The sequence below is a fragment of the Exophiala aquamarina genome (assembly GCF_000709125.1).
Source record: "Exophiala aquamarina CBS 119918 chromosome Unknown aczIA-supercont1.18, whole genome shotgun sequence".
Lineage (NCBI taxonomy): Eukaryota > Fungi > Ascomycota > Eurotiomycetes > Chaetothyriales > Herpotrichiellaceae > Exophiala > Exophiala aquamarina.
In genome coordinates this window covers 176,647-197,035 of record NW_013550570.1, presented here as the reverse complement: position 1 = coordinate 197,035, position 20,389 = coordinate 176,647, and the positions used below count along the sequence as shown (strand labels likewise).

General features: G+C 50.1%; 6 protein-coding genes across 6 annotated transcripts; 3 read left to right on the top strand and 3 right to left on the bottom strand.

Moving 5' to 3' along the window:
- Positions 1 to 467: 467 nt before the first annotated feature.
- On the bottom strand, positions 468 to 950 carry A1O9_11534 (uncharacterized protein; the record flags this gene model as incomplete). The annotated part of the gene is made up of 1 exon (XM_013399430.1): positions 468 to 950. A coding segment is annotated over one exon (483 nt), but the record flags the coding sequence as incomplete, so codon positions are not given.
- Positions 951 to 1,951: 1,001 nt separating this feature from the next.
- Positions 1,952 to 2,350, bottom strand: A1O9_11533 (uncharacterized protein; the record flags this gene model as incomplete). The annotated part of the gene is made up of 1 exon (XM_013399429.1): positions 1,952 to 2,350. A coding segment is annotated over one exon (399 nt), but the record flags the coding sequence as incomplete, so codon positions are not given.
- Positions 2,351 to 3,943: 1,593 nt separating this feature from the next.
- Positions 3,944 to 4,821, top strand: A1O9_11532 (uncharacterized protein; the record flags this gene model as incomplete). Its single annotated transcript, XM_013399428.1, has 2 exons — positions 3,944 to 4,205; positions 4,259 to 4,821. The coding sequence occupies 2 exons, from the start codon at positions 3,944 to 3,946 to the stop codon at positions 4,819 to 4,821; spliced, it is 825 nt and encodes a 274-aa protein (XP_013254882.1).
- A 3,808-nt stretch (positions 4,822 to 8,629) lies between these two features.
- On the top strand, positions 8,630 to 9,537 carry A1O9_11531 (uncharacterized protein; the record flags this gene model as incomplete). The annotated part of the gene is made up of 2 exons (XM_013399427.1): positions 8,630 to 8,916; positions 8,976 to 9,537. 2 exons carry the CDS (start codon positions 8,630 to 8,632, stop codon positions 9,535 to 9,537), a joined length of 849 nt encoding a protein of 282 aa, XP_013254881.1.
- Positions 9,538 to 13,002: 3,465 nt separating this feature from the next.
- A1O9_11530 (D-malate dehydrogenase) lies at positions 13,003 to 14,097 on the top strand (the record flags this gene model as incomplete). Its single annotated transcript, XM_013399426.1, has 1 exon — positions 13,003 to 14,097. One exon carries the CDS (start codon positions 13,003 to 13,005, stop codon positions 14,095 to 14,097), a length of 1,095 nt encoding a protein of 364 aa, XP_013254880.1.
- A 2,344-nt stretch (positions 14,098 to 16,441) lies between these two features.
- A1O9_11529 (uncharacterized protein) lies at positions 16,442 to 17,965 on the bottom strand (the record flags this gene model as incomplete). The annotated part of the gene is made up of 1 exon (XM_013399425.1): positions 16,442 to 17,965. The coding sequence occupies one exon, from the start codon at positions 17,963 to 17,965 to the stop codon at positions 16,442 to 16,444; it is 1,524 nt and encodes a 507-aa protein (XP_013254879.1).
- Positions 17,966 to 20,389: the final 2,424 nt, after the last annotated feature.

The window sequence follows — 20,389 nt, the reverse complement described above, 5'->3', positions numbered from 1 at the left end:
CAGCAATCCGCTTTAAAGACATTAGGTTAATTGGAATGTTTAAATTCCTTAATCTTAAAATACTGTACGACTACTAGTCAGTGACCCTGCTATGCGTACCTCTTTGCCATGTTTGTCTTTTCGGCACTGAGGTTGTTTTCATTGAGTGGGAATCAGAATCAAATTCGGACTGCTTGCATGGTACACTTGTTCCTGACTGCTTTGCGCTCAGACCACCCGCTGGCGTCCGTTGTGGCTCATGTCTTACTAGTAAGCCTGCGGGATGTTGAAACAGCTGCAACAAGACACACATACGAGGTACAGGTCACGGCCAGGGCCAATGTATAAGTCAGGCCATAAGAATAAATCAGGTAGCTTCCAAGCGAGTGACTGCTCATAGTTCCACGAATCTGACACACCCGAAACTCATTATGATCTGCTGCTGTGCTGGCGTCCTATCATTTTGATCCTGATTTTGCTTCCATTATCTTCCGAATCCGCTGTGCTTCTGCCTCCTTCTCCTTGAGGTATCTCAGCTGCTTCTCTCTCGCTGACAGGGTTCCCGGTTGCGGATCTTTGTTCTGAGGCGGTGTATTTACATAGGGGTATGCCGGGGGAGGCGAATGCTCGGGGCTGCGCTCCACGCCCTTACGAAGCATAGCATCCCATTCACCTCCTTCGGGCAACGGAAGCCGATCAACAATGTAGAATGTCTCCTTGAAGGTTTGAAGTCCACTGTCATAATACCAGCGAAGCGTGATGGATGCGCTGGACGTGTGCTTCGTACCGCGGTTGTCGATCACAGTGATTGGAGCTTTGGGTTGGATCAATCCATGCGTGGCATACGCTCTAGCCTTGGAAATCAAGGATTTCTGCAGCGACCCGTCATAGACTGTATTCGATAGCTTGACAATAGTTTCATGCCCATCTGCAACAACAGATATGCGGACTGCAGTACTCGCTGCCTGAGAAGGCCCAGTTAGCACGGAGGACAAACGTTGCAATTCTAGAGTCGACAAAACTAGCCAAACGGGGAAGACTTCGAAGATCGACAAAGTGCGGTGAGTACATACGAGCTCGTCAACTTACCATTGGAGAGGCTGGATGTGATTGTTGGAAAAGCTCAGGCCGGTGGCTTTGCCATGAACGATAAGAACCCACGAGCTGACTTTCCTGCTTCAGTACTTTTGATTGAGATGAACTGCGCCCTGTTGCCATTCCCTTGCTTCAGCCAATAGGGCTCCCGCGTTCTGTGAGTAGTGCTATTGTATCACTTGAGGTTGTTGGCCTCTCGATGCCCAAGTTCGAATTGAAATTCGATGTGCTGGCGAGGATACATTGGCGCAAACGTTCAGCTTCATATATGGTTTGGTGAAAGGTGAATCTGTCGTGATTCGTCATGCTTCTTGAGGCTTGGACAGCCTCCAAGAACAATCGGATAATGTGTTCGGGGCGGAGTTAAGGCCATTATTCCAAATGCAGTCTTGAGATGGAACATGTGTCAGTGAAGGTAAATGAATAATGGAGCTGAATGGTTGAACAAAGTCTTCGTCAATATACTGAAGGAGATCTGATCGGCTCTTACAGAGACAACGCAATTCGCCGAGGATTCCTACATGTGGCTCCAGGGTCATTGACTTGACCGCCTTCCTTCACAAATAATTTTGGACAGACCGCCATGGGTGTAACCACCCACAATGTCACTCAGTCGGATTCGCCTGCCGGTACACTCTAGCCTGGCAACCACCCCACCATAGTAATGGGACACTGCATCAGATGTCTTGGAAACTGTTGTCGTAAGTGTCAATCTGTACCTTGGGGTCGAACAATTGTTCCCCAGATTCTCATCGCTTCTTGCCGCAACAGGTGCCTTCGCTTCAACTTGGATATCTTGGAGAAGAGGAAAGCAAGTTCAGTCCTCTAGGCAAAATTGTCAGATTTTGTTTTCCTTCGCTGAAACGTCAAATCATTGCATCAGGCCTGTGGCCTTCGCATCGAAGAGCTTCCCGACATCACCCCAATTCTCAGCAAGCCATGGCCATCCAAGGATACAGTCGAATATGGGTTTTGGTGATTCTGGTAAGATGAAGAATTTGGCGCGATATGTACCTGAAGACCCTACCAATTGTTCGTCATCCGGTAAGAAACGCCACTCAATGATGGTCGAGCCACACATTTCGGTGTCTCCGGCGATAGACTGCACGGAAGCCTGACAAGGTCTCATGGGCCAATTAAGTGCTGCGTTGGCACGATGAGATATCAGGTTAAAAGAGGCGCCGGTATCAAGAAGGCCTATTCGCAGGGTGGTTGTGGGTTGTTGGCTGCCATAGCCCTGAGATTTCCCGGTATCAAGAATGATATTCATACGAATTGATGGGAGTTTAGTTGGGGATGGTCCTGGATCCATCGAAACGGCAATTCCTGCGAATGCCTGCAACGGACGACGATCATGCTGAAAAATCAGACCCAGCTTGTCCCTTAACCATTTCAGCGATTTGAGAAACCCGCGTAGCACTTGAACGCACGTGTTGAATATACAAGGAGTTCCTAGGCGGGTTGTCGAAGCCTTTGGTATCTGTGCTTGCGAGGAAATAACTCGTTCCTCCAGGCCTGCGGCGGTCCTTGGACATGGCATGATGATGGGCTTTCGAGAAGAACACTTGTTGTTGAAGGACTTTCGGCTGGTTTCCGTTGTCCCAGGAAAATCGAGAGATGAACAGCGTTTTATCGACACGAGCAGTCACAGAAGCCACCGGCCCGAAAAAGAGAACTGCACTATAGCCAGCAAATCTAAGCACCTTGCTCTTGAGATCTCAAAGAGCAATTGTTGGAATATTTGCAAGATATCTGATCGATTAATAGCTAAGTTTCCAGTCTCAGTGGATCGTTGTGCAAAGGGACAGGCCGTGGCACAAGGTCTGCACCGCTCACCAGGGAAACTGCTGGATCACACGATCGCACGATGGCTTGAAGCAGGAAACCACAACATTGAGTGTGTGAACTCCAGTCACAGTTGGAGCACACAGTGCACTTCCGGCTGGTCCAAGACATGGTCGCAACGACTAGCCGGTAGTGTTGGTGGTATTGGCGATGAGTTCCCGGGACCTTTTAAGAAGGTTTCAACAGTGTTGCTCTCAAAGACAGGTCCGTGAAACTCTAAACCAACAAGGCTATCACAAAGACCCGAGCTTGGGTGATACTAAATTGTTGAGTCGGAAGCTGAGAGCACTGAACCCCCTATTTCCTCTTCCGCAGGCCCACACAAGATGCATGTATCCTCCATTTAACATGTGATTCGACCTGAAGGCTCCGAGCCAGACATACCTGGGTATTCTCTCTCACCTGAAGCGGTTCGGTCCGAAGTTAAAATTTGCTGGGTATCGAAGCAGACCCAAAAACATACAATCTCCATGTAGCATAAAACAGGGGGGTTAGTTAGGGAGTTCTCCTCGCAGACTACTGGCCCAAATAATACCACTATCTCGTTTCTTTGCACTGCCCATCTTGGACACCACGAGTATGATAGAATGGTAGATCTCTGCTTTGTGTAACTCGGCCAACACGTGTTCGGGAACGAAGGCCGTTGCAGCGCTGACATCTGTCAGCACTGTATGCAAGACGCTGCGAAAACAAGCAGCTGAGGTAGTTTCAGACAACTCCTGGAAGTCTTGTATTGAGGCAACCATATTCGGGAGCTCTTTGAGAGGTCGTTTATTGAACTGAGCACCACTTGGCAATCTCGATATCTCCCAAAGACACAGGGTGCGCATTGCAAGAATCTTTGGGTAGCGATGCATTTGCGTGAGTGAAGGGCGCCAATGAGCACGAAGCGGGGCGGTGTACCGTGTTGGACAGAGCCACCATGTATAAGAGGGGGGGCCGCTGATTGTGCACCCTCCAAGACATAGTGCCCGTCTTTCGGACACAGAAGAAAGCGAACCATCCCACTATCAAGATTGACGCAATGGCAGGTTACGGTGCGCTGGCCAAAATGATGGCTAGCCATCGAAATCAAGAGGTATTCAGAAAATTCTCGACATTGAATATCGAGATCATGCTGCATATGCAGGCGGAGTTGTTGCATCTCGAGTTGGTCATTGATGAGGCCAGAAAGAGTGACAAGATAGGCCATTTCGACAGAGGCTGGCTCAATTGTGCGAAAGACATGTCTCAGGAGGACATTCAAGAGATCTTTGAAAGGTCTAGAAGCTTGATGAAACAATATCGTAAGTCGTAACTCGAGAAAACCAGCATGCAAACAGGGCTGATGATTAGACAGAGGAGACTGCACTGCGAACCACCCGGATCAACGCCCTTCAGAGTCCAAGGCATGATGATATGGAGCTACGCAGGTGTTGGTATGACCACAAAGCCGGCGGGGACGACTTTCTGCGCGGCCTGGAGGCAGGAATCTTCCGGGAGCCAGAAATGGAGTTGGATGTAATGTTACTGAGTGAAAGCCCTGGCGGCAAGGATCCTCTGGCGAATTTCCTAGGTGAAAAGGTAGTACCCCTATACCACCGGATGCTAGGGCAGAAGATTCATCGGTCGATGCCGGAAGAATTCGGCCACACGTGGGATTATGCACCGGACATGCTGGTGCGAATTGGAAATACTGTTTGCATGTTACTATCAGCAGTGCTGCCAGCGCTGTCGATCCTGGTGCTAGTCTGCGTACAAAGCATGGCAGCTCGGTTGACGGCAATCTGCTTGATGAGTCTGGTTTTCTCGGTCATCATGAGTGTTGTTGCTCAGCGGCGAGCCGATGTCTTCATGTCAACAACTGCCTTTGCAGCGGTTTTAGTAGTGTTCGTGGGTAGTTCAAATGTGATGGACAGCTAGATTCTGTAGAGCGCACCGGAAAATTCTCCGAATGTAAGACAGGTACCAGGTGAGATGCAGGGAGGCGGGTTTAGTAGTAGGTCTTTATTGTAGCACCCGCCAAGAAATCCCGGGGAGATAGATACTCCAGTGTCTCGTTATACAGCGCTGAAGTAACCAGATCAAAAATCCGGATTGCTCCCTGTGCTTTGACCTGATCAAACATCGAACCGATCCCAACAATTGAAATAAAAAGTGGTGGACTGAAAGAGAAGACTTGAAAGACAAGGGAGAGCGTGGCCAACGAGGAAACAATCATCTTGAGACAGCGTTGGCTGTAGCCCTTGTCTTCCTTGCGTCCCTGAGAATTTCCACAGCTGTTGAAGATAGTATGGATACATTATCAGAGCACAAGCCTCTGTGTGCCTGAGAATGTACCTCGATGACTAAGCATCGGACGGCGCGACGAACGGGTGACGAACCAGGGCCCAGTCTGATTATGGTCATGATGCCCACCGAGGACAAGGTGTGATGAAGGACGACATGGAAGCCTTCGCCCCTTGCCTAGTCACCAGAGCCGAGAACAAAATGAAGCATGCACGGGGTTACCGAAAATATTGCCAGGCAATGTTGTGGGTGGCAACAAAGCTGGGCGCCTCACTTATAGAGTGAGGGCGATAGGACAGAGCCATGCGATATTACTAAGCACGGGAAACGGTCACGTGGTGCTTGGCATAAATCACGTGCTCGTAGGGGCCGTCACGTCATGGCTGCTCAGGCGGTGCACGGGGTGCCCTGGGCGCACCCGCTAAAACCCAGCCGGAAGTTCCAGCCTGGGCTATTCCCAGAACGCTCGGCGAGGGGCAGCCAGCACCTCCGGCACCGCAGCCTCCCTCCCTCGCTCCCTCCATGACGAGCACCCACAGCGTCCTTCCCCTCCCCCAGGCGTGCACCACCACCATCACCCCCAACCACCACAGCACCAGACCACTTTCGCTGGAGCTCCAACCTCAGCTTGGCCCCTTCCGTCACCCAGGTGCGCCTTCCCTCTTCCCTCTTCCCCTTCCTTCCCTTCTGCCATCCCCCCCCCATGCCAGCCTCTTCATTTCTCTCCCTGCTTCGGGTCTCCCTCTCCCTCTCCCTCTCCCTCCCTCTCTTCCTCTGTTCCCTCCTTGACACACTTTTGACTGCTGGTGACTGACGCCAGCTCCCTCCCTGGAGCTCCCAGCTTAACCTTGACTGCTCCTCCCCAGGGTCAAGTCGGCTACCCACTTGATGCATCATGGTCTTTTAGCCTCTGACCTCTCATCTTTCTTGCTTCCCTCACGGCCTGTTATTGTCCCTTAGCACATAGATCTCTCCCTAGCTTCTCTGCCTCTCCTGAGCTTTGAGGCCCTGACGTTTGCCCGAATCTCCTTCCCCCCAGCTCTGCCCTCCCCAAGCCTCAGCCGGACGCTCTCAAAACCTTGCCCTTGTCTTCTTGTCTGTCTGTCTTCCTACCTTGTGCCTTCTCTCGTTGTCTTTGCTCCCTCTCAAGCTCCGTTGTATCCTTCTAGCTTGTCAACTACTTCGTTCTATATTGGGTCGCCCTCTCTACAACATGGTCCCCCCCCGAAAGCGCCGTCAGGAATCTGACGAGGAGGAAGAGGAGGAAGAGCTCCAAGCTCTCCCCTCTGACGAGGATGAGGAGGAAGAAGAGTAAGTGTTCTCCTTCTTAGTGTGTTGCCATATAGTCCATTCTTCGTGTGCAATCGAGCTACCTGCGTCCTGCCATCTCAATCCTTCGAGCATTGTTGTAGCCAACCCGGGCGCGCACCGAACTATTTGTCATCTTGTACCTCTATACTTGGGAGCGGCCGTCTCCGTTGCATGGCATTGCGATACCTTACCCACAGCCTCTGAAATGGTTCCATCATTGCTCTGTGCCTCATGACACTGACAAGTTGCCCGTGTGCAGATATGAGGATTCGGAATTAGGTTCTGATGAAGGAGAGGAAGAGGAGGAAGAGGAAGAGGAAGCAGAAGGCGGAGAAGAAGACGATGAAGAAGAAGGTGAGTGCTTGAACCCACCTCCACTCGTAAAACCCATGACTGACGATGACGGCTAGCAGCTCCCCCACCAAAGAAGCGTAAGGCTGAAGCCGACGCCGTTGAGCCGGCCCCGAAGAAATCCAAACCCGCAGCCAATGATGAAGATGAAGATGAAGATGAAGACGAGGCGGAAGATGACGAGGGCGATGTTGAAGATGATGCCGATGAAGCTGAACAGGAGGAGGATGAACCTGCGGTCAAAACTAAGGTGATCACCGGGTCAGAGGACAAAAACAACGCTGCTGTAGTTGAGACCGAGGATCTTGATGATGAAGACTAAGTCCAGAATAGTCATGGGTGGTTCCCTTTCCGGCTGATTCTTGATCAAAAGTTCTTGGGAAAATATAGAGCAAGCAAGACATAGGTAGCATCCACCCAGCAAAAGCCACCAACAATATTTCGGCTTGTCTTCGTATAATCCGCTGGCTTCGTGCTCTTGTGAATGTCATGGAGGCTAGTCAATTTATTTTCTCAATCTGGACTTACCGGGAGAAGGAAGACTTGTCGAGAAGAAGTAGATGCTGCTCCCTAAGGTCGAGCTGTGGGCATTTGTTTCAGTAGCGGGGTATAGAGAGCAGGGTTCTGCGGTCTTCTCTATCTTGCATCTGCAGGGCGGGTCGAAAACAGTGTTTCACCTATGGATGAAGATGCATCGATTCTATACAATCCACACAGCTCTCAGATTTGTAGACCGCATTCTGACAGAACCGATATCTTCGCGGAGTGCGGTTACAGCCAGAGAGGAGTCACAACTTGGATCTTTCAATCACTTGATTCGTGGTTGGGACGGTCCCCGTACCGATATCTGCTACAGCCTCCAGCCTATCCTGCCTTGAGCCTTTGACTCAAGGTTTTGGGCTGAAGGCGTTTATGTCAGCTCTGATTAAGCTCTCGCCCTGGCGTTTACTGTTCTGCTCGTAGCCCATCCCTTGGATTCGCCAAGCGTCCAGCCATGCCGGACATAAGATAGCGGGTAGAGCTCATTTCCAAGTCGACAAGGCTTGGCGTCTCGGCACTGATGGATTTATGGATTTAGCGATACTGCTCATCCTCATGTCTTCACAGCGTACGGAGGCTGGTTGAGAGGACGCGGCCGCCTCTCCCGACTTCTAGGCAGGATATCAGCTACATACGGGGTAGGATCCACGCTTCCATGCAACGAAGCGATGGTTATGTGAAATATCGTTTGCTAGTTTGGGCTATTTTGCCGAGAGATCTCTTGAGATACCGTCTTCCCCAAGCTGATAGGCCTCATAGCATCTAGGTCTATTCCCAAATTGAGATATAGAAAGAGATGGCTGTTTGGACGGCTGACTAGGTCAAGTCTCCTCCAGAATATTGCCCAATGGACGGCCAAGGTGAGCTATTACTGCGATGTGCCGATCGTATTGTTTCTACCCACTATAGCCAGTTATCGACAGACTCTTAAGCCCCCCTCGCAAGACCGTGGATCGTGGGCTATGGGTCTAGACGGGCTTTGCATCACCATGGCACATTATTGTGTCAAGGTACTTATGTCCATCTTAAAATCTAACGGAGATATCAACGCATCACCGAAGGTTGGACCAGCAATATAAAACTGGTTACTCACACGTTTGGGATCTCTCCCTGCTTCAAAGGAAGTCTTCAGACCTCCACTGATCAACAGCTTGACGAGATCTTTAAAGCCATTCATCGATCAGTATTGATCAAGCCGTCGACTACAAGAAAAACCACTCCCAAGGCACAATTTCAGTCAATGGCGCCTCCACAAGTTTGGTTTGTCACTGGAACCTCTAGCGGGTTCGGTAAGGAATTTGTACTCCAAGCACTCAGCCGAGGAGACAGGGTCATTGCTACCGCTCGTTCTGTTAGCAAGCTTGAGGACCTCAAGAAGGCTGGTGCAGACGCCTTGGCTCTCGATGTCACAGCCTCTCTTGCTGAGATCAAAAGAGTCGCCGATGAGGCGTTTGATCTATACGGACGGATTGATTATCTCATCAACAATGCTGGCTACACTCAGATTGGAGGCATCGAAGAGACAACGTAAGTTGATGCCACGCCCTAAGTAATCTCCCACACTGCTCGCTGACATAGACATTTAGCCCGGAGGCCACACAAGCGCAATTCGCAACCAACGTCTTCGGCCTCCTGAACGTCACCAGAGCGGTACTTCCCTACATGCGAGCTCAACGATCGGGCGTCATCGCCAATTTCTCGAGCATTGGCGGATGGGGTGGGTCTGCCGGTGCTGGAATCTACTGTGCCTCGAAATGGGCTGTCAGCGGCCTGTCGGAAGCGATGACCAACGAACTGGCCGATTTCAACATCAAAGTCTGCTGCGTCGAGCCTGGCTACTTTCGGTCCAACCTGCTGAACCCCGGGAACAAGCTCACCGTTCAGAACAAGATTGCAGACTACAAAGGCTCGGCCGTCAGGCAGGGCGAGGAAGCTTTAGTCGCTGCCAACAATAACCAGATCGGTGATCCGAAGAAGGGTGTTAAGGTGATTATTGATGTTCTCACTGGAGTTACAGGCAGGGAGATCCCGATGAGACTCGCTCTAGGCAGCGATGCATATGGGGTGATCACTGGCAAGTGCGAGGCAACAATCAAGCTGCTTGGCGAATGGAAGGATATTACTACGCCAACGGATCTTGATGAGTAGTGATGCCCCATGCGGAGTGGAGGAGCAGGGTTTCCTTGCCCTCACACTTGATACCGAGATGAGAATCATGACTTCTTCCTCCACTGAATATCGTCTCCGTGACAGTTTGGTCCCATCAGGGATAGCGAGCAACAGAAACAGCAGCAAAATACCGTTGTTTCATCAGAATCCACGCAACGCAACACAACGCAACGAGACACAGCTATCTGTCATGCTCAATCTGTTAGTACTCCCCGTCGCGTCACAGTATGCCCCATTATCGCCTATGTCTGTGATGTTCCCAAATTTTGCATTGCAGTAACACCGTGCGCGAACTCTGATTCTGAGTTACCAGAGCTGCCGTTCGATGCCTGTCTATCTTCCCCCTATAAAACGTCCACGTTACTGAAGGGTCTTGGTTCTCGACTGGCCATGAGAAGATGTGTCACGGAACGGCAGCCTTCACGCTTGTGACGTGACCTTGGTGGCGAGGGTCTGGCTGCCACAGTCCCACGGTATCAGTCCCACGGGTATGACTCGGCGGAGAGGATCTCACGGCCCGGTAAACCATAGCCCGGCTTCAATGTGCTAGGAGGCTTTCTAGCATTGTGTCTGGCAGAGCGGGGCTGGTCGAAGTATGCGAGTACTGGATGCAGTGTGTTGTTGGACTCGTGTCATCCGCTTGGCGCACGGGAGCGCCCCTGAACTGTAGCGCCTTGCTGAGTTCGACAAACGGCACGGCGGTTCCATGCGGTGCTACGTCACGGTACACCGGCGAGTCGAAGGACGTAGTGAGATGGCAAGAACGCCACGCCGTCACTATGCTGTGTCCCAGGATTCTTAGCTCAAGGCATGCAACGGTGTGAAGTATGTGTTTCGGAAAGCCCCATTGCCGTGTATTAAGGGCACCCTTAGGCGACCAGTTGCGTTGAAAACTGGCTGCCGACGTGCTATGAACGGCGTTGCGAGGGCCGTAGTTCAAACCAAACGAGAACCGAATCTAAAAGATTCAAAAATAAATAAAAAATAAAAACTCAGCTACTGTAGCTCAGCGACGCTGAATTCCCCTGGGCGTGTGCGTCGCGGACCAATGAGCCGACTTCCTGGCCTCTCCCCGTTCGTGGAAAGGCTGTGTCGAGAATCTGCCAAGGTACATATTATGGATATGGCGATGTGCCTCTGCCACACATTAGTGAGTATCAAGATAGTAGGGAGACCGGTCTAAAGGGTTGAACATATTCAAATTGGCACCATTAAGACCTGAGTGGCCCAGCTATGGCAATTTCATAACAAAAGGACTTGCCAACTATATCTAGCGGGCACCATCGAGGGAAGTGAGTACATTCTTTGTAGTAATACGCGTTTTAACTTATTCAGCGAAGCAGCAAGCTTGCTCTCCAGCATGAGCGAATCTGTGTTTCGAACAAGTTTTGGTTAACTATGGTCATCTCCTTGCCCGCGCTCCTACAACCAGCTCCAAGTGGTTCTGACCCGCCACAGTGGCCGGTGGCACTACCTGCCACATTTTACGGAACATAAGCACGCCGCGAGAGATATGTGCGTCAGGCCGTAGCACTTGGTCGATTTGTCTGGAGATGAAATGCACTTGCCGCACAGCTTGCCAGTCTGCTAGAAGTTTGTATCGCGGTGATCGAGGCTGAAAGCGTCGTCTCGTGGCCTCCCAATCCAGAGGGTCCCTAGCTACGTACTCCCACAAAGCTGTCTTCCGTGCCTCTGTGTCGACAGGAGGGAATGGCCTTCTCGGGGTATAGTAATAATGGGGGTCCATGCACAGAGCGATGACTTCTAGTGAATCGAGAAGATTGGGCCATCGTTGGAGCAGATCTGTGAGACCCCGCATACGACGGCAATCATACGGGCCGTGGACGTTTAAGTGGTCCAGACGATGACTTCTAGGCTTTAATTGGAAAGGGATAGTCAGTCTTCTGAGAGCCCTGATCGTGTCATTCCGGGCAATCCTCAAGAAATCATCTTCGATGTCTCGCCCCGGCCAGTAGAAGAGTTCGCCACCATTCCAGCGAAAGCCAAGAAACTCCCTTCGCACTTGCTGACTAACTGAGAGCAATGATTCCCGTGTTTTGATGAGGGCTCGGATCTCAACACTCCTCCCCCACAAGCTCCTCTCTCTAAGTATAATGTTCCTGTCATCGAAATAGTCATACGCAGAGTTTCTGATTTCTCGCGGTAGGTCGAGGAAAGGAAATGTGCCAGGTGGACCAGGTTGGCGTGGTGGGAGACCGACCAACAGACCTACTCTTGCCGGACGCGCCGCACGTGGTGGGTTGCGCCTCGGTGGAGGCCTTTTCGGTGCCATTCTCGCTTCTTGATATGACTTTATTGCCTTTGATTTCAATACTCAAAGCGATATTAGTGCAGGATGGTGATTCCCTTTGGGAGTATCTCATCGTGACTGCGTAGCACACACGGAAGGCCAGGTCCAGGCTTGTTAGGACCACTTGTACGTAGCGCCATTGTGAACCTACACACAAAGAGCGAGACAATATGCGGTCTGACTTTACAAGCGGCTGCCGCACGCGGTGGGTTTCGTGCAGAGAGTCATCGGGCTGGGATCCGACAATTGTGAGATTTTCAAAATTTCTCAAGGCCCCTATGTTAGGCTGGGGCAAGTTGGGAGTCCTCCGTAGATAGCAGGTATTGTGAATATCTCAATTCCTGCAATTTACGTCCAAATCTGATTGCCTTTATAGGATTGGCCGCATTCAAACGAATTGCTCGTGCGCCATGTTAGTATTCTTTGTTCATGAGGAATGTGAGCCGTTCCCGGAGCCTGGGACCCTTCCAACTTCCAGATCTAAGAAAGAGTCCACTCTGCTGTTCTCGACCGAATACATCCACCTTGCCTGGAACTGCCAATGCGAAGAATGTGTGCGGGAGATTATCCTCAAGTTATTTTCGACACACCGCGATATGCATTGATATGAGGCGTCAGAGGCATGCCAAGTTGGGAGCGACGATTAGCGGGAAAAGCAAGTGGTGGAGCTTGACCTCTCGCAGCATACTACCGCTGAACGAAGCCACCATGAACCCAGAGTTGGATCGCATAAGGCCAGATAGGGGAAAATAGGAATGAGTGTCATACCTCGCCGTGAGGCATTGAAGGTTTTCCGACATCGCAATGGGAGGACAAAGGGCCAAGAAGGATCGATGCTCTTGTCTGACTGAGCGCTCTCTTGCCATTACAAAAGATAATGGCCTACACAGCTCCACTATACCATGAGTCCTTGGCTAAACCCTAGTGAGTGTCTTTTGAAGCTGTCAGACAACGAAGAGTATATCGGTCAAAAGATTACCCTCGGCCACACTTCTTCCCGTAGATTAGACTACATCAACATCATAAAAAATCGTAGACGCGTGGAATCGGATAGCCAACCCAAACAAAAGACCATTGACCAGTCGCTCGCTGATACTGTTGGACCAAATCGGGAACTAACACCCTTCTCCATCATGTCGCAACTGAACAATCTTAAGATCGCCGTTGTGCCTGGCGACGGCATCGGGGTGGAAGTCATGCCCTATGGTGTGCGTGCCCTCAAAGCCGCAGCGCAAGTGTATGGCCTGTCACTTCAGTTCGAAGAGTTCGACTTCGCCAGCTGTGATTACTACCAGAAACACGGCGACATGTTGCCGCAGGACTGGAACGCCACGCTCTCCAAATTCGATGCTATCTATTTTGGTGCAGTAGGTATGCCGGATCAAGTACCCGACCACGTCAGCCTCTGGGGAAGTTTGCTCAAATTCAGGCGTGAGTTTGATCAATTCATCAATCTACGCCCCGCTCGGTTGATGCCTGGAGTGCGCTGCCCCCTTGCGGGACGTAGACCCGGCGACATAGATTTTTGGATTGTAAGAGAAAACACCGAGGGGGAGTACAGCAGCATCGGTGGGAAAATCTTCGAGGGCACGGATCGAGAAACCGTCATCCAAGAAACTGTTATGACGAGAACGGGCGTGGATCGAGTCTTGAAATATGCCTTCGATCTTGCCCAAAGTCGACCCAAGAAGCACCTAACAAGTGCGACTAAGAGTAACGGCATTAGCATCACAATGCCCTACTGGGATACGAGAGTTGAGAACATGGCAAAGGGCTATTCTGATGTCAAGGTCGATAAGTATCACATTGATATTCTAACTGCACATTTTGTACAGAGACCTCAGATCTTTGACGTTATTGTCGGAAGCAACCTCTTTGGTGATATTCTCTCCGACCTCGGCCCAGCTTGTACGGGGACAATTGGCATCGCTCCGTCGGGGAACATCAACCCAACAGGAGAATTTCCCAGTTTGTTTGAGCCGGTGCATGGAAGTGCTCCTGACATTGCAGGCAAAGGTATTGCAAATCCAGTGGGAATGATCTGGGCAGGCCAGATGATGCTGGACCATTTTGGGCACAAGGAGGCGGCTGCTGGAGTATTGCAAGCGATTGAGAATGTTCTCTCCCGCTCTGAAGAGATGGTAATCACGGCTGATATGGGCGGTAAAGGAACGACACAGTCATTTGGTGAAGCGATCGAACGAGAGATTTTGACACTACAGAAATAAAGTCCATTCCCCGTCACACTTGGCGTTTTGATCTGGGAGTGGTTATTCTAGACCAGATGCAAAGGGAGTTTGGAACGATCATCCGTGACTGTGGGCCTACATGCTCTTCTAATGGCTCAAATTCTTGGGATTTAGAGCTTCGTACAGTATCAATAGAAGACGCTTCAGTAATCTCAATTAGAAATTCACGAGATGTTGTCGCCCCTCAAGAATGGGTCCTATGCTCCAGCAGGTACTACATAGATTTCTCCCTCGCCATTGCGAGCAGATGTGTGTTCGCCCCACGCATCTGCATGATTAGGAGCTCAGCCCCCTAACCTGTGGTCTTTGAATTTGGAGCATTTCAAGGGTAGTCAATGAAATGCGCATAAGACCAGAGCGCATTCTGCTTTAAGTGGAACAGGAACCCTCCATCACTGAGCTTCGTGGCATAAAGAATTGTTTCAGTTCTAAAACAAGATACAAGTTTTTCATGCATGCAGCGACTGGAGAATGATACCCGGGCCTCTCAAGAGTTCTCGCATTCTCGGTTCCTGCGTAATCTATCCCTTTTTCACTTATCTCGTATTTAGGGATTGGTCGTATTCAACAGTTGATTGCGATACGAAGCGCAGGAAGTTCCCCTTCTAAGAAGAAAGGTGGATCTAAACGGTAGCTATACGCACCACATGAGGCTTAGAGAGTGCGCATAAGTATTTCAAATTAATGGAACATCATCGTCAAGCTTCGAGGCCTGTAGAGCTTGTCATGATTGGCGCACAAAGATTCGTACGGTTTCGCATCTCCATTTCGGTGACCCGGCAAAATTGGTGGGCTGTGATTGAAGCGAGGCCAAAAAACGCGAAGTGCTTGTAGCGGCCCAGAGCCAGGAATTCAATTTCCTCGTATACAAAGTTTTGGAGTTCTTTGGAGGATAAGCTTGATCGCATTCTCGCCTCCATCGGTTGCTCTACAAGGTAAGCGTCCTCCCCATGTCTTCTTGTCAGAAGTATGGTTGAATGGAGCGAGTGGAACGGGTTCCCCATCCTAATTCTTACGAATACACACGGAGCTATATTTATTCCGACGATAACCACCTTCCCAATCAAGGAGCAACAGATTGGAGAGCGCAGGTAGCGCAAGCCCCATGCTTTGATATACCCTACAGGACATGGATAAAGCTTACGTGTTCAGCCTTGCGCCACTTATAGCCAGTTTGCGCATAGTCCACGACCGAGGTCAGAATCAAGATTTGGTGTCAGCATCTTCCCGGGGATAAACCAGATTGATCTGGAAGCGGCATTTTCGTCCGTTTCCCGCCATGCGGGAGGGAACTAGCGGCGTTGTTTCTGACATCTGTGGGACAAGTAGATTACTAGTTGAGATGTGGAAATTGTGACGAGGGTCCAAGAGTCCAAGAATCCAACGAATTTCCTAGTTGGTATAGGACTGAAATCAATTGTTCCTAGCCTCCAGTTCAATGCAGAAGTACAATGTCTCATCTGAGGCCCAGCTGTCCAAGATTTATCGATAGAGAACAAAATGATACAGATTCGTAATCCACCCGTTTTGTCTGCTCCTCACTGGTCATATTAATTGGGGGCCACGTTAGTGAGGGGCTGGCAACGACATCGTTTCGATACCCACCATGCTTGATGTTTCATGCCTAGGGCCGTTGACAAGCCCGACCTAACTGTGTTTGAATTTAGCATGTATAACCTACCGACCAATGCCATGCCATTGACCCATTGCTAGCACGAGTCTAGCCCTTGACCGAGGAGTCGTGATTTTCGCCTCGTGTTCATCTGATCACGTTCGAGACGATCTTCCGCTAAGCCCTGATCGCTTATGACTCGGCGAAAGCATCCTCTCCATCCCATGCAACTTAGATCCTGCTCTAAATTTATCTAAGCTTGTGAGGCATGACAAGTCCTGTTCTACTGGCTGGGCCGCAGGCATCTTAACTGGCTGTCTACCGTACAAGGCTGAAAGTGCGGTGTGGGGAGCTTCATGGGCTGCCGCGTGAATAGGTGGGTAATCTACCCGATGTAAGCGATTCGGACAAAGTCTAAATTAACTGATTTATGCCTCTTGCAAATGGAGGAACAGGGACACAGAAAGTGATAGAATGTTAGCGCTCACATACATCAATCTCACGCTGCATTCGGTCGTCTATTCTATGTACATGTTTCATTGTCGTTACTTGCCGAGAAAAAGAAACGCCCTGCTCGTGAAAAGGCCGTTAGAATTGGGCACCAGGTGGTACCACTCCACCAAGATGCATGGTGGGAATTTCTTTGAACCCCTTGAACAAAGACTCCTAACCATGCTCGCTTCCCAAATCATGCAGAATATTCGTATTCTTTTATATCTGGATTTGGCCCCCTTCGTAGGTATCCATAAAATTCCAGTCAATATCGCTCGAGTTTAGTCTTGGATGAGGGTCGAGGGTGTATCCCAATAGTGTCGCTCTTGCATTAGGATCCACCCCCATGGCGCTAAAGCTGTTTTCTGAACCGATTGGGAATTGCTGACCTGGAAAGGCAGGCATGAAGTCCTCTGTATGCTGCTCTGACTCGGAATGCATGCTGGTTCGTATTCCTGCTGGCCAAGAGACAGGCGTGCCAAATGAATCTGTAGTGTCTGACCGTGGATAGTGGGAATACGCCATCACTCCATTCGATATAGTTTGAAATGCTGTGGGCAGTGCCAGGTTTGTCTGTTGGGTTGTGGGTGTTGGTAAGTTATACTTCGGCGGAGTTGATCCGTTTGAGTATGCTTGTTTACGCTGGGCTCGGTGTCGGTCGAGGGCTACTTTCATTCGTTTTCGGATTATAGCATTGCTTCTCTCGAGTGCTGGCATAGAATTTGACACTTTCTGTAGTACGTCCAACAAGTACGTCAGTCCTGTGTTCTGCGCGCAAGCAGAGGCATCTTCTCCAGGACGAACTTCTCTTTCGAATCTCAATACCGCAACTGTGGCAGCAATATAGACAGTGTAGGCGTTCAGAAAAGAGATGTGAGAAAGTCCAAAGGTATTCGCTTGCAAAAGGATAAGATCGTGAATCGCCGCAGTTGCCTGTACACATATCAGATATGACCTTGCCGGATCTGGCGCATTTAGGTCATGGGCTCCAAGGATAACTGGCCTGTGTAGTAGAATTGTTGTTGAATGGTAGAGAAGGTTAAGGGACATAATATGCGCGGGTGGAGCCAGCTGGGGCATCTGATCTGGACTTATTCGTAGTTGTGGTGGCAAAGAAATCAGCCAGTCTCGCAGGTCTCTTGAAATGCGTGAAAATGGGGCTTCATTGTTCGCTCTCATCTCTCCTGGAGGATCTTCTTCAAGCTCTTGACTAGCTGTTGCGTCACCCGAATAGAAGCTATGCAATAGGTCGTTCAAGATGATACACAGTCTGCAAAGTTGACGGAAACAGGAGATAATGTATCCTGAACAAGGCGGGTAATTGACTGAACTGTTTGCGTCGACTTGAGATTTTTCGCCATAATATGGCGACCAAAGCTCATTGTCGCTGTAATCGTCCCGGAAAGAAAATGACATGTCATCAACAGCTGGCGTGAACCCTGGCATACGCCCGAGATATAATGATAAGATCTTGTCCCAAGTATAACAGCTCCAGAACAATCGCTTCCGGATCTCAATATCTTCAATAGTCAGGCTTTTGACATAAAGCTGAAGCTTATCGCTCGGTAGGTGCAACCCTATATCGAATGCCATTCGAAACGCTATGCCCGCAAAGGTCCAAGCCTGGGACGAGTTCCCAAATGTAGCCTCGCGGCTAGATTGCTGGAGCAGTGCTTGAATAGTGGGTATCGAGCTGTTCCTGAGAATGTCCATTCCCAAACCGAATCTCGCCTCCTCAGTCATTTTTTCCATGAATTCCCCAGGGTTTACAGCTGCCGAAAGGGGGCTGTTCCGATGAATGGTAATTTGATATCGTTGTTGATACACGTCGTGGTTCAAAAACCTCGCACAATGCGCATGAATCACCTAAGCCTCTGTTAGCCAACATTGTTCTGATGATGAAGTCGATCAAGAGTACCTTTAATAAAGTATCTGAAAAATACGGAGGGTCATCTGCTCCTGAATTACTTAGATCAACCGCACTCATTCCTCTCGTGAAGGCAGGCCTGTAGACCACAAGGAAGAGAGGATGCTGCCAACACCAGTGATATTTCAACAACTCGAGGGAAGTCTCTTTTGGCAAATTGACTTTCGCAGCACCATTGGCAATTGCAAACGATTCTATCTGGCGTTGGTGATTTGCATTCAAAACGAGTTCTCTCCGTGCCTGCTGATCATCGTGGGAAGCAGTATCGAGAGCGTATGAGTTGCTGATATGGGACATATTACGATGCCTCTGTAAGGATGGTGCTTCGTACATTGTAGATGTTGAGTTGTGGAAGGTGACACTTCCGTCGTCGTCCATGCTTATGTCTGATTCTAGTTTGATGGATCGCATCCGCCGCGGTAGAGCATATGCGGACGCTTGCGAACCTGCAGTTTCACTAGCAGGTGATGCCGATGGTAATTTTCTCTCCTCCTATTCGACATCAATCTACTGGTGAAATCGGGGAAAGATCTAGCCACCTACTCTACCAAGCCAGACTTGGGTTTTGCCTTGTCGTAATTGCACCTTCAGCTCCTGGATTTCCTCCTCAAGCGATCGCACATAAGCGATTGATGGCGGTTTGTCATAGTGGCAATCATCCTTATAGGCTATGCAGCTTTTCTGGGGTTAGCAGGCGGTAACTGCTTCACAATGCTCTGCCTTACGTCGTGCATTTTGGTGTCTTCCCATCACATTTAGACTGTGTCAGTCAGCAAAATGAGCCTGGATCACATCTTCGTCTCAGAGCAAGCAAAATATCCACCATTAGACATACCTTTCGTCTACGGCAACCAGCACACGTTGATTTACGGTGCTTGGATTTCGGTTTGGCGTCATTTTCACCCGGCATTGCTTGTTCAGGACGAAGATAATCAGTCAAAAGTATTTGGTTCTCAAAGTTGATATTGGATTTATGAGATGATTCTTTGACTTGGCAAGATCAGAGGTGGATTTCAGAAACTTGGTTAGCAGACCAGCTGGGAAGAAGCCATTGATCTACAGACCCGTTCTCTGGAGTAAATGTCGCGTGTTGGTGCGAGAGAGACTCAGGAGAGACGTAGTGTTATGCAAGAAAGTCACGGTTGCCGACACGCAGGTTTGCGGGACAGGGATTAAACGCAATGCAAAGCGAACCGGGTTCTGAGAAGCCCTAACAGTGGGTGGCAGCTCGAACACTGTCATCCGACAAGGCTCAAATGGAGGCTGAGCCACGATTGCGCTAGCAACAAGGGCATGACTCTGAAACTCATGAGTACGATGTATAGAAATTGGAGAAAGGGACTCGGTATGTGGGTTGGGGTCCTCCAGGGGCACCAGGTCGGATGACAAAATACCCATAGTTCAGATTGAGAATAGAAAACAGCTCTTGAACTCCGGGTCAGCTGGCAGCAGGGCCACTCGGCTCTCTCCTGGAAGCGAAGCCATCAGAGAAGACAGAACCCATTTAAAGCCAAACCCAATCTGGTAGTTGCAGGGGTTGTTGCTGACTTATTCAATGACGAGGTTGGCCAAGTCAAACTTGCGATCTCCATGGGATAAGACATCGCACCCAATATTCCCAGCAACCGGCGGTACGCCCCGATACCTTGGGCGTGCAAGTTCAGGCCAGGAGCCTGGCAGGGCTGACGGCTAGAGAATCCAGGCTGGTAACAGTGCGTGGCGATGACTCGGGGATAATGCCTAGCTCCTGGTCCGGGTGTTTGGTGGAGCAGGATACTAATAACTTCGATCGACAGGGAACGTCCTCGAGTTTGGCTTCGGCGAAACGTCACGTAACGATACTGAGGGAAAACATTGGAGGACAGTAAAGGGCAGGTGGTGCGTCGAAAGCCTCAACACGAATGTAACAGTAAAACAGCAGTCGAAGACGAGGTACAAAGCGGCAAGGGCGCTTAGAGCGCTAAAGCTCCACCCCCGTTACAGCAGCGAGGGGTCTGCATGCTTCCGGTTATCTCCGCCTGGCAGGATCCACTTGTTCAAAAGTCACACACCAGAAATCACCGCACGGCATATCCGTATCTCGGGCTTAGGTTACTGCGAACCTAGAGTACACTACTACGTACCGCCTAATTGGCAACCGATAGCTGTGAGAAGGCAATGTTTGCCAAACGTAATTGCTTGACACCCAGTTCAATCGTTACACACAGGAATTGAGCCTATAGCCCATCCGTGTCGGGAAC